This window comes from Polypterus senegalus, chromosome 10 (genome assembly GCF_016835505.1).
Source record: "Polypterus senegalus isolate Bchr_013 chromosome 10, ASM1683550v1, whole genome shotgun sequence".
Taxonomy (NCBI): domain Eukaryota; kingdom Metazoa; phylum Chordata; class Cladistia; order Polypteriformes; family Polypteridae; genus Polypterus; species Polypterus senegalus.
In genome coordinates, this window is record NC_053163.1 from 176,608,055 (window position 1) to 176,621,376 (window position 13,322).

Sequence of the window (13,322 nt, forward strand, 5' to 3'; positions counted from 1 at the left end):
GTGGAGAAAAGAAGAGCTGCTCAGGAAACAGCAAGCACATCAACCTCTGAGCAAACGAATGATAAACGTACAGAGAAAGAGAATGAAAACTAGGAATGCTCAAGTCAAGTGTATTCATGCAGTGCGCCGTTACTGGTGTATAATAATACCAATCGTAGAAGTTTAATAGAAAATGAAATAGATAGAAAAAGTCTTAGAAAAGCTTATTGAAAAGTAGCAATGTCAGAATTGGATGTTGTCCTGGGAGACTTTTTCATTTAGTCATTGTCGTTATGCGTAGGTTTCATTCCCTGGTGGTCTCATGTCTCGATCTCTCATGTCACATTTTATGATGTTCCACTTTCTTTGCCTCCTCTGGTCCCACAAATGAGTCATATTTATGTTAAAATTTCACATGGGGCTTCAAGACATGTGACATTGCACACATTTGATTGGCCGGCTGCCCTTATGATGATTGACTCTGCTCAAAGTCTTTGATCTTTTTACACACCTTATACTGCTTTTTCTTTCCCGATTTATAAACTAATTGAAATAATTTTGATCTAATGGCATGAGCTCTGTTGTACGTTCCCTATACCATTAATTTATAATCCGACTGAAACAGATGCATGAAAGTTGCAGGTGCAATACAGGAAGGATGCTTGCAACTTTAATTGCTCCTGTAGTTAAACTGTATTAAGAATCCTATAAATTCAGGTCACCCTGATCCATTTGAGCAAAATTTAAACTTACTATAAGCAGACTATAATGTTACAAATTGAAGATTTTACACTCCAGGAAACTAGGGCCAGGGCACAAGGCAGTTGAAACTTTACCATTGCAGGGTGAAGACATTCGAGAACCAATTCATTACTACCAGACCGCGTAACCTTCATGTCTTTGGATGCTGGGAGGAAAACTGGAACCCCTGGAGGAAACCCACACGGACATGGAAAGGCCACACAAGGAGGACCTGGGAGGTGATCTCCAGTCTCCTTGTAGTGAGGTAGCAGCATTAACACGGCACCACCATGCTGTCCCCTTACTAATCCTTTCCTTTTTTCAATGTTTAATGATTTTTTTGCTTTTTGTGCTCATAAGAACTTTGAAATCACTTCAGTTTTTTTTTTTCGCCACCTCTTGACGCACCAGTACAAGAAAACCGTCACATCTGACATGCTGTTCAACTCATCTTACTGTCTATTTATGCAAGACATTGAGGGGTTTCCCCATTATTTTTAGCCCTCTAGACCCCAAACAGCTCCCATTTCTTGGGTATTTTTGGACCACATTTTGTGCAGGAGGTTACACCCTTGTGGTAAAGAGTAAACTAATAAGGTGCCTTCAGCAAAAATGATTGGAAGGACCTAAACTTGTGCATGCCACATCAACCAACTCGAGGGGTACACACCCTAGGGGTTCAGACCCTCTTGGAATACGAGGGGTCAAAGTTACTCCTTTTCACAAATCTTTTAAAAAATGAGGACTCATCTTGATGTCTAGGTATGCAAGATGTTGAGCTTTCTAGGATTCCACTCTATTTTTAGTCCTCTGGACCTGAAAAACATCCATTTTAGGTAATTTGTGCACCATATTCTGTGCCGGAAATTACAACCGAATGATAAAGAGTTATCCAACAGATGTCTTCAGTGAAAATAATCAGAAGGACTTGAAGTTGTGCCTGCAACATCAGCCGACCCCATGTATGCTAATGACCCCTAATCGGATACAAGCCTCAAAGTTACTCCTTTTCAAGAAATTTTAAAAAATGGGGATTGGTAATATAGGCACATGAAGTGTTGTTTTATACTATTTCAAGGTTGCTGATCATGATCATCATAAAATGTATGATATTTGATTCTTTACCGGTGGTCCTACCCCTCTAAGAGCCACACCCAGAAGATTAAAAATGACAAATTTCAAACATATGCATGCAGGGTATTGTTGTAGACTATTCAATGTGAAAGATTACAAATATAACGTTATTTTTAATTTTAGATCCTTTACTAGGAATCTAGCACTTTATGGCCCTCTATTAGGGAATGAAATATGACAAAGTTTGATTACAGCTGAGGATATTTAGACTTTAAAAATCATGCAGTAAACCATTACATCTCTTATGAACACCCCTAATTTAGATGACGTATTCTAATTCAAACTTTATATCAATTTAATTATGTGTCATTATGAAGATGTACAATTTATTAATTAGTAAGACAAGCAATAAAAAACATAATTCTAATGTTTAAACTCTTTATTAACATGCCTTTGCATTTATTGGTATTAGTACAGCTGTCTTTTTACATCCCTGAATATGAAAACATTACCAATAACATACAAAACTGTGCGATTTTAGCCAATATAAAAATTATACTTTTTGAAGTCGTTCAAATTATGTATACTTGTAGAATTTAAAACACTGACAACACAGATTCATAGTGTTATTTACTCGTCAACAGCATTAAATAGCAGAAACTATAAGGTAGTGATCACATTGGCCAGCCCAGTGTTACCAAACCACCAATGGGCCATTGGTGGACTTTTAACAATTAACCCATTTTGGACCACTAGGGAAACTTTGTAAGAGGCAACCTTGTAGCAGTTCCCACATTGGGCCAGAGTGTCGTTTAATTGGGTTTTCCCGAAGCTCACACTTCCTATTGTCTGCCCACGTGGGGTCCTCTGTGTTTCATCTTTGTTTATTTTCTAGCCATGTAACTTTATCCAAGAACATTAAATTACATTTTGTTACTTTTAATTTGAAAATGTGCGCTCCTTATTTCTATCTACTTCTGGGCTCTTGTTTATACAACTAACCAAAAGTCTTCCCCTCCTTTGTAAGAGAGCTTAAATGTGGGACCTTGTTGCAAAGCATCGGAGTGACGTCACCCCCATGCAGCCCAAAGCTGTTGCTCAGTTTGCTCGGAACTCATGATTCTCAGTAACCACTGCAGTATAACCCCAGGTTGCACTTGACTATAGCAATGAAGTCTCATTTCTATCTGAGTCCGGCAGGCCATACCTTTAAAGTTGTCACACATAACCATCCCAGCTGCATTTATCACAAACATGCTGAATCGTTATGCTTAGCATCTTTACCATACCATAATGGCTTAATTTTTGCCAGGTTTTTCATTGCATCTCATTGTACTCTAAGGAGGTTAATACAGTCCATGCATTAAGAATTACTGTAAATCCTTATTATATGAAGCAAATATGTGGCATAATTTTTCTAAATATGCTAATTTTACAATGTTTTGGTGCAAAGTTGAAGCTCTTGACATTTGCAAATGACGCACAATGAACAATACCACATATTTTAAAGTTACATTTCAAAAACGGATATACTGTATATGTTCATGTCTGCAATACTATGGAGTTTATACGTCACATTACTGCATGTAAGTACGGACAAATTATGAAGGATCACACACAAATTGTACCTGAAGTGTACTTTAGTTGGTTAGCTAAGCTTCTACAAATTTAAAGAGTTTTGGGGGCAAATCATGTTGTCTGTGTGGAGTGCGTTCCTATCCCTGTGTCTATGTGGATATTTCTCCCAACATTCCATTTTCATCCCACTGTGTTGGGTGAATTAGTGACTTCGACCGAGTGGATTCAATGATGATTGGATTGTTCTCTGTTTTATTATTACCGCTTAAACATACAGTGCAGTACATTCATTTTTAAATTGAATTCTTTTAAACCAGATTTAGATTCCATTCGTACACGAGTGGAGGAAGATGCGCACAGGTAGATTACACCCTAAGCAGAAGAGTCAATCTGAGGGAGATTGAAGACTGCAAAGTGGTGGGAGGGGAAAGTGCAGTTAAGCAGCAATAGGATGGTGGTCTGTAGGATTACATTGGAGATCAAGAAGAGGAAGAGAATGAGGGCAGAGTCAAGGATCAAATGGTGGAATTTGAAAAAGGAAGATTGTAAGGTTGAGTTTAGGGAGAAGGTGAGACAGGCACTGGATGATAGTGAAGAATTACCAGACAGCTGGGTAAATATAGCAGATGTAGTAAGGGTGACAGTAAGAAGGGTGCTTGGCATGACATCTGGATAGAGGAAAGAGGAAAAGGAAACCTGGTGGTGGAATGGGGAAGTACAGGAGAGTATAGAGAGGAAGAGGATGGCAAAGAAGAAGTTGGATAGTCAGAGAGATGCAAAAAGTAGACAAGAGTACAAGAAGATAAGGCGCAAGGTGAAGAGAGAGGTGGTGAAGGCTAAAGAAAAGGTGTATGATGAAGTGTATGAGAGGCTGGACACTAAGGAGGGAGAAAAGGACCTGTACCGATTGGCTAGACAGAGGGACCGAGCCGGGAAAGATGTGCAGCAAGTTAGGGTAATAAAGGATAAAGATGGAAACGTACTCACAAGCGAGGAAAGTGTTGAGCAGATGGAAAGAGTACTTTGAGAGGCTTATGAATGAAGAGAACGAGAGAGAGAAGAGGTTGGATGATATAGAGATAGCGAAACAGGATGTGCAACGGATTAGCAAGGAGGAAGTAAGGAAAGCTATAAAGAGGATGAAGAATGGAAAAGCCGTTGGTCCAGATGACATACCTGTGGAATCATGGAGGTGTTTAGGAGAGATGGCAGTAGAGTTTTTAACCAGATTGTTTAATGGAATCTTGGAAAGTGAAAGAATGCCTGAGGAGTGGAGAAAAAGTGTACTGGTGCCGACATTTAAGAATAAGGGGGATGTGCAGAGCCACAGCATGAAGTTATGGAAAAGAGCAGTGGAAGCTAGGTTAAGAAGTGACATGACGATAAGTGAGCAGCAGTATGGTTTCATGCCAAGAAAGAGCACCACAGATGTGATGTTTCCTCTGAGGGTGTTGATGGAAAGTTTAGAGAAGGCCAGAAGGAGTTGCATTGCGTCTTTGTGGACCTGGAGAAAGCATGTGACAGGGTGCGTCTAGATGAGTTGTGGTATTGTATGAGGAAGTCGGGAGTGGCAGAGAAGTATGTAAGAGTTGTATAGGATATGTACGAGGGAAGTGTAAGTGTGGCGAGGTTTGCGGTAGGAGTGACAGATGCATTCAAGGTGGAGGTGGAATTACATCAGGGATCGGCTCTGAGCCCTCTCTTATTTGCAATGGTGGTGGACAGGTTGACAGACGAGATTAGACAGGAGTCCCCGTGGACTATGATGTTTGCTGATGACATTGTGATCTGTAGCGATAGTAGGGAGCAGGTTGAGGAGACCCTGGAGAGGTAGAGATATGCTATGGGAAGGAGAGGAATAAATGTCAGTAGGAACAAGACAGAATACATGTGTGTAAATGAGAGGGAGGTCAGTGGAATGGCGAGGATGCAAGGAATAGAGTTGGTGAAGGTGGATGAGTTTAAATACTTGGTATCAACAGTACAGAGTAATGGGAACTGTGGAAGAGAGGTGAAAAAGCGAGTGCAGGCAGGTTGGAGAAGAGTGTCAGGAGTGATTTGTGACAGATAGACATCAGCAAAAGTGAAAGGGAAGGTCTACAGGACGGTAATGAGACCAGCTTTGTTATATGGGTTGGAGACGGTGGCACTGACCAGAAAGCAGGAGACTGAGCTGGAGGTAACAGAGTTAAAGATGCTAAGATTGGCATTGGGTGTGACGAGGATAGATAGGATTAGAAATGAGTACATTAGAGGGTCGGCTCAAGTTGGACAGTTGGGAGACAAAGTCAGAGAGGCGTGATTGTGTTGGTTTGGACAAGTGCAGAGGAGAGATGCTGAGTATATTGGGAGAAGGATGCTAAGGATAGAGTTGCCAGGGAAGAGAAAAAGAGGAAGGCCTAAGAGAAGGTTTATAGATGTGATGAGAGAGGACATGCAGGTGATTGGTGTACAGAATAAAATGCAGAGGACAGAAAGATATGGAAGAAGATGATCCACTGTGGTCAAAAGAAGAAGAAGATTCCATTTTTTCCTAATTTTATCATCACATCAGTCATTGTCCAACCCATTGAATCCTGATCAGGGCAGCGGAGGGTGTCTGGAACCTATCCCACCTAGACTAAAGGGCACAAGGCAGGAACAATTCCTAGATAGGGTGCCATTCTCAAGTTAGAGGAGAGAGGCTGGGAGCATAAACTGATAGCACATTGCAGTGACAGCACGCTGCCGCACCCACCACACGACAAACCACCTGGATTGAGACCTGAGTGCAGTGGGCAACACCTCAGCACCACAGCAGAAGAGTGGGGGGGTTTATACGGTGGCTGGAGTGCCAATCCTGCCACCAACCTCCAAATTTTACCTGTAAGTTGGAGGACCTGCTTGCAGGACTGGATGCAGATTAACATCATATGCAGGATGAAGCAATTGCAGGTTAAGGTTCTTGCTCAAAGGACCAATGGAGCAGAGTCACCTTCTGGCATTTACGGGATTCAAACTGGCAACCTTCCGATTGCCAGCGGAGATCCCTAGCGTCAGTACTCTGCCCATTCACAAGTTAGTGCCTCTTTAATTTTTTTTTGTTTTTATGTTGGATGAGTATACTATATACTATTGTTGAACAAGAGTATGGCGTAGTTGTTAGTGCTGCCAGCTTACAACTTTGGAGATCTGGATTCAGTTCCATTCCAATGGACTTTCCGTGTACATTTTGTATGCTCCTACCACCCCAAGTCCATGCCAGTTTTCTCCAGATACTTTGGCACCATCTCAAGTGCAAAATGGTCTTGTATTAGTGTCCATGGGAGTGTGTGTGTGAGTTAATCCACTGCAGTGCAATACCACTCCATCCTCAATCCACAGCTGGCTCCTGAATGACACTGCTTGGTTAGGCTCAGGCTGTCCCCTTTGGCAGATTAAGAAAATGAATGAATGGATTGTTGTGGTCATGGTCTTAGTGTTGTCGCCCCAATATCACTTTAGATATTTAAAACTTTCTTTTATGTTCAGTGTATGTTTTAGACTTGTTGTTTTCTGACTGTAGTGCATTTTGTCTAACCGTTTGTTAAACTTTGTACACTGTTTGAAAGCACAATGTAATTGTCTGTCATCTTTTTACAGGACTCACTTGGAGGATCACCAAATGACGTTCGAATTTCTGAAATGCGACCGACCTTAGTCGAACCAGCTTTGTACAAACCCAAGGTTGTGTTGCTAGGAAAAGATAAAAAAGGTAATGTTCAAAAATGTCATCCTCCTTGCCATGGTAGCAAACACCAACATTTCTGTCTTATTGTTTCTATTATTTACACAAAAATTAATCTAATGAACTCTCTTCATTCCAATGATATTTAGGTTAAATGAGAGTCCACACATGGATTTGTTTGCTTTATAGGGATGAATTTTTGTTAATCGGAGTGCATATTCATTACGATTTCTCACGCAACTTGATGTGTTCCTACAAAAAGCGTGTATTGTGCCCCCTCACATCTACATTATATTGTATTAATAGTAGTAGTTGTACTTTATGGGAGATTATTTGTGCCAAAATTAAAAGCATTCCAATGTGTTAACCACATTGAAATGCAATACATATGCAAGTAGAAAATTTCATTTTGGTGCAGTTTTATTGTTTATAATAGAAACAAAGGACAATGGAAATGTTTTGGGGTACCGAACGTCCAACCCCATCTTTTATAAAGTTAAAATAAAAGTAAAATGCATGTTAATACACAAAACGAGTCTTCTTAGACTTTTACTTTCAAAGATTATGGTTCTACTGGTCATATGGCTGCTAGGCAACAAGAGGCAGGTCCAGAAGGATGGACACCAGAAGTGGCATCTTTGGAGGAGAGCTGTCAGTCTTCTGGTCTTTAGAGGGAGAAAAAGAGCGAGTGTTATCACACAGCACCACCCCGTGGATTGGTGGAGAATTACCATCACCTGAGCCCTTAAGCTGTCTCCCATGCACACATGTGTGAAACGCATAAAATATAAAAACATATCAACCAAACGATCGATTTCTATTCAGTACAACATTCAGTTTTTGTGTCAATTGAAAATGAAATATAAAAACATTTTGCATTTTCATTCAAGTCCACAGATTGCATGTCGTAACTAAAACAAAAGCAGACATACTGCATTTCGCTTAGCGGCTGCTCTGTTTGTATTGCATTTTGATTCAAGATCATGCTTTAATCGTACCAAAAACTAAATGTAATTAAATGATCAAACCACATCAAAAAGTGGGGCAAAGGGCGTCAACAGTTGAGTTAAGGGGGGTTCCATTTCCGAACATTTCTGTATTCTCGCCATACGGTTAGTCAATATGGTCTGTGGAGTGAATGTTGAAACAGAGAAAAGCGTTATTCTAGGTCTCACTGAAAAAGTTTATGCTTATGTTAAGTTCTCCAGAGTTGTTTTCTTTTTATTTATGTTAAATTAAGCAATGCAGTTAATTTTCAAGATGTGGGTTGTGAGCAGTTTCGACTAAGTACTGAATATAGTGAAACATTTGTTAGGGTCTCCGAGCTTAGTTTCCTCTTAGCTTTTTACTCATACCCTCTGTGATAACCAGATATTATACAGTTTTTCCTTACTTTCGAAATGCAAGATAATGAAATCGTCATTTAGATTGCCAGCTTCTACAGTGTTCATTGAGATGGTGATTCCACTGTCCTGTCAACTCCCCATTCATCTTCTTTCCAAGTACAACACACTGGTAATTGAAACTCCTCTGTCCCCACCTGTTGACACCCCTTGCCCCACATTTTGACGCTGATTGATCATTTGATGACAAAGAAGGAAGAAGATGTAAAAAAAAAAAAAGAAAATTTCCAACTTGGCAGTCACAGCCATAGGAAAGCATTATGCAGCCTGTAACAGAAAGAGAGGACAACGCTAAAAAGTTGGGGTGCGAAACAAAATAAAAAAGTAATGTGCAATTATTCCGGAGTCATCTCTGCAGAAGTGAGTCCAAAACAGAACTCTCCCAAGATGGCGGAGTTTCTGGATTTGGGCCCTTCTGACAGGAAGAGGTGGGTCCAGGTGTTCTAGTCATCAATCAACTAGTCTTCAGAGGAAGGAAGAGAGAAAGGCATTAGGATACAGTGGCAACCCCTGGAATGGGGCACATGCGTGACAAGGCGTTTGCAGTGTTTCTGGACCCACTTATGCCGAATAATTCATTGTCAAGGTCCTCTGTGTTAGTGTGCCACAGAGAGGATGTGCAGCATTACTTAAAATGGCACTCAGATTTGCCTTCATTCTGTCCTTTGCTACAACCTCCAAGGGGTCCAGAATGTGTCCCAAAATTGAGCCTGCCCTTTTCATTAGCATGTTGATTTGGTGGGCCTCTCTTCAAATGATGTTACCAGCCCAACACTCCACAGCATAGAAAATCCCCCTGGCCATCACAGAGTTGAAGAAGATGTGAAGGATGCCACTTCCCACATTAAAGGACCGCAGTCTCCTAAGGAAGAAGATCCTGTTTTGCCCTTTCTTCTATAGTTCCTATGTGTTATGAGACCAGTCCAACCTGTCATAGATGAGGACCCCCAAGTACTTGTAGGAGCACACCACCTGTATATCCATTTCCTGAATGGTGAATGTGTTGTGTATAAAGTGTATGGTGTATATACAGTACACTATAGTATAGTTCATATTATTATGATTAAATTCACAAAAGGCAAATATAAACACAAATCAAGATATAGGAAACGTTAAATGTGAGTAAGAAATTATTCCTAATCCAAAGTAATTTATTTATTACACATATGATTTATGTATCTAGCATGTGAATATACAACCCATGCCCCGATAGCTTTTTGATCATCATTGACTGAAACATGACTTACCCAGGGTGCTCTCTTCTGATCTTTTTCCATAGAGTCGTATTTTCTGCGTCTCTTGCATGACTCACATCGGTTGTTCTTGCTGCTGTTTTTCAGAATCAACTGACGACTCAGATGCAGATAAAGCACAGGGCCTAAATAACAGCGGTTCTTCTGCTACCTATTCTGACTACTCACCTTCACAAGGGTCATCAGGATCCTCCAACCCTTCTGCAAATACTGGCGCTTTGCCGACGGCCACAAAGGATGGGGTAGCTCCAGCTCTTTGGACCAATAGGTTTGCTGCAGTTCATTTGTACTTTTTTGCTTCCTTTATGCTATGCTATGTAAGAGATACATCTGCCTTTACAGAGGGTTCTAACATGCATAAATGAACTTTGTATTATTATTATTATATAATAGCACTGCTTGTAATGGTTCAGCATATAGCGTGATGAAGTGATATTAAATGTGCTCCCTTGTGCTCTTTTGAGACATACTGATAAGATCTCCTTGTTTTAAATTGAACAGAAATGCTGCACACAGATTTTACTTCTATGGACCTACAATCCATTCCTCTTGTGACAACATGTTTCACGGGTTCTTCGCACTAACTCTTTTTTATACTTGTGACTTGGGAAATTCTTGGGTTATCAATACCAAGAATTTGCATTTGCTTATTCATGTTTATACAACAAGCATATAAACATCCAGATCTATACCATCCACACATCAAAGTCTCATTCTGGCCATTTTCTAAGAGTTGTACAAAAATGTCATAAACACTAACATCACAGTTGTTTTTGATTTTGTCTAAAACAAAATATAATAGAGAGTAAGAGTAATCAATTTAATGATTTAATTACGAGGGACATTCAAAAAGTTTCCGCACTTTTATATTTTCATTGGAAACGATGAAGGTGGGAGGAGTAGTAATTGTGGTATAGCGGGTCCACAGCTGACGTCAAGAAGCCAATTTTAAATAAATAATCGCCACGCTTGCAGCTTAGCGAGGGGGCGTGGTGGTTGAGTGGCTGGAGCAGTTCCAGGGGAATTCATGGTGTGGGTGTTTCTCACCTAAGTGCACAGGTGAGAAACCATCCACATCTGTAATTGTTCCCGGGGCTGCTGATTGCTACAGCTGCCACGTCCTCTTTATAAATAGAAGTGTGAGGCGGCTACCAAGGGGAGTAAAAGAAAAGAAAGACGGAGGTTGCGGAGTGAGGAAGAAAGCAGGAAGCAGTGTGGAGAGAGCCAGGGCGAGCGAGCGAAGGCTCTGAGGCAGGCAGCTGGAAGGTGAGCCCCGAGAAAGGTGTTTGGCCGACACTCGGTGGGGCAGAAGGAAGTGGTCACTCCAGCTGAGCGATCAAGGTGCTGCAGTGACCAGAAGTAGGATGGCTGGCCGCGTAAGGCCGAGAAGGCAGCGGGAGTCAGGGTGGTGAATTCCCTGACGTGGGCGTCTTGGTTGCCAGGAAAGCCAAGTCTCAGTCTGGAGAGTGCCCGATTGAAGCCAGGAATCGGAAGGCCTCCAGACCAGTGGAGCAGAAAAAGATCAGCTGCTGAGAAGGTGACTCTCCTGTTGAGTGGCCCAGATGGGAGAAGAAGTAGGGGAGCCACCAGGTAAAGAAGTCACCGGGCTTTGTTGTTTTTCAAGAGACTGCTTCCAGCATTGGTTTAACTTCGTTTTAAAGGATTGCTGTGTTTTATATTTATTGGTTTTTACCTCCACGTTTCATTTTTATGAGATTATTGATTTATTGAAGGATTCTGAAAACACTGCACTTTATTTATTTGGACACTTTGTTTTTGTTGATGTTATTAATAAAAGCACTTGGCACTTTTTTACACCATCCCCTTGCTCCATTTGTTGTGCCTCACTGCCAAGCTCATCAGTGACATTACAGACGGTGTTGGGTTCAAGGGCTCCCGGACAGATGATAGGAGCATGCAGTGAATCCGCATCGTCACAGTAATTGGTCATGTCTAAGAGTGTCATGTGACAGGGAAAACTGCAACGCAAATAAGGTGACTATGTAGAAAAGTGATGGAACTTGCTTCTTAATAAACAGAGTTTAAAAACAGTGAGGAAACTTTTTGAACGTCCCTTCTATATTTGGCAGAGTGCACCTGAATCACAAATAAGGGCTTGAGGCAAAAACTATAATGTGAAAGTGCAACAGTATATAGGTAGAGGTATTAAGGAATAGAAGATGTATGCCATTTTTGTGAATATACTGTTGATGCTGCTCAGTTTTACCATTGCTTCACTGCTGCCTGCACAACGTCTTCTCTTGCTGGTGGAAATCAACATCTGAGAAGTAAATAGCAAATACTAGCATGTGCCAAGTAAGTTCAACAGCGTCTTTGCTTTATTTGGAGAACAGAAGGTCATCCTTCTTTTAGAATCAGTCCACTACCAGCTTTCTAGGCAACTTTCATATACTGTAAGTAACACAAGAAAATAGATAAATGAGTCTGGAAAACCGTAGTAATTATACTACATCTCTGCAGACTGAGGGTGGCCCCTGAGCGGTGATATCAGGGTGGCTCATTTTGTAAAACAAAAATCCTTCTCATTCGGTAGAAACCCCAAATTTTTAAACAATGTGCACTAAAGTCACTTCTGAAACTTTAGATTTACTTCTTTCTTAGTAGATCCATCCCTGTCCATGGAAACACTGGGTTAGCTTTAGTTTTTTGGTTTTTGTTTTCCATCGAAAAACAAACTTTTATAAACTACAAAAAAAGTTGTTCCAACAAACTTCACATTTTGCAATTGCAAAATCACATGTCAAATGAATTTTAGGGGACATTTCACAAAACTATGCAAAATGCTTTTTCGGTCATCACTACTGTAAGGAAACAACCAGGTTTAGAAAGTTTATGGAAATGAATGTTGTCAAGTGGAACAAGAGCACAGTGTTTAGTATTTCAGTCTATAGCAGGGATGTCCAACGCTTATCCTGGTGGGCCACAGTGGATGCAGGCTTTCCTTCTAACTGTTTTCTTAATTAGTACCCCATTTGTGCTGCTGATTAACTTCTTTTGCCTTATTTGTAATTGACTTGCTATTTAAGATGCAGACACCTTAATTGTTTCTTTTTCCCTTAATTAGCAGTCAAACAATATTGAGACACAAAAAGATCCAACACATGAACAGCTAGCCTGTGTCATCATCTGTATCTGAAAATAAAGAAAGCTGATGGTCTCAATAATGTTGATCAGTTCAGGTTCATGAAACATTTTCATGGTTCTCTTAGAAAAAAATCTTTACGACTTTCTCGTATACTCAGATATGGGGATGGATATTTGAGAAGTAAACCGCAAGACAAAGAGTATATTTTTATATTATGTACATTAAAGAACCATGAACAACAAATCAAATTAATAATATATTGAACGATTATTATAAAAGTAAAGTTGAGTAAATCAGACTCTGCAGCTGCATGAATAAAAGGTAAAGTACCAATAGGAAATAGCTCAATAGTTGATAGAAATCTACGTTTTGTACCTAATACATGTATGCAAAATTTGGTTGACCTAAGTGAAAACTTACTCAGGTTATTGTGTTTACATACACACACACACACAAACACACAGACATAATTCCAAAAATGG

At 40.4% G+C, this 13,322-nt stretch overlaps 1 protein-coding gene across 7 annotated transcripts in view; it reads left to right on the plus strand.

Moving 5' to 3' along the window:
* The window catches only part of lrrc7 (leucine rich repeat containing 7), a 495,776-nt gene that overhangs the window by 448,318 nt on the left and 34,136 nt on the right, over nt 1-13,322 (plus strand). For all 7 annotated transcript variants that reach the window (XM_039767825.1, XM_039767819.1, XM_039767821.1 and 4 more), the window contains 2 exons: nt 6,994-7,105; nt 9,822-10,002. In XM_039767825.1, the coding sequence (XP_039623759.1) occupies nt 6,994-7,105; nt 9,822-10,002 (293 nt within the window). The remainder of the gene's footprint in view (nt 1-6,993; nt 7,106-9,821; nt 10,003-13,322) is intronic.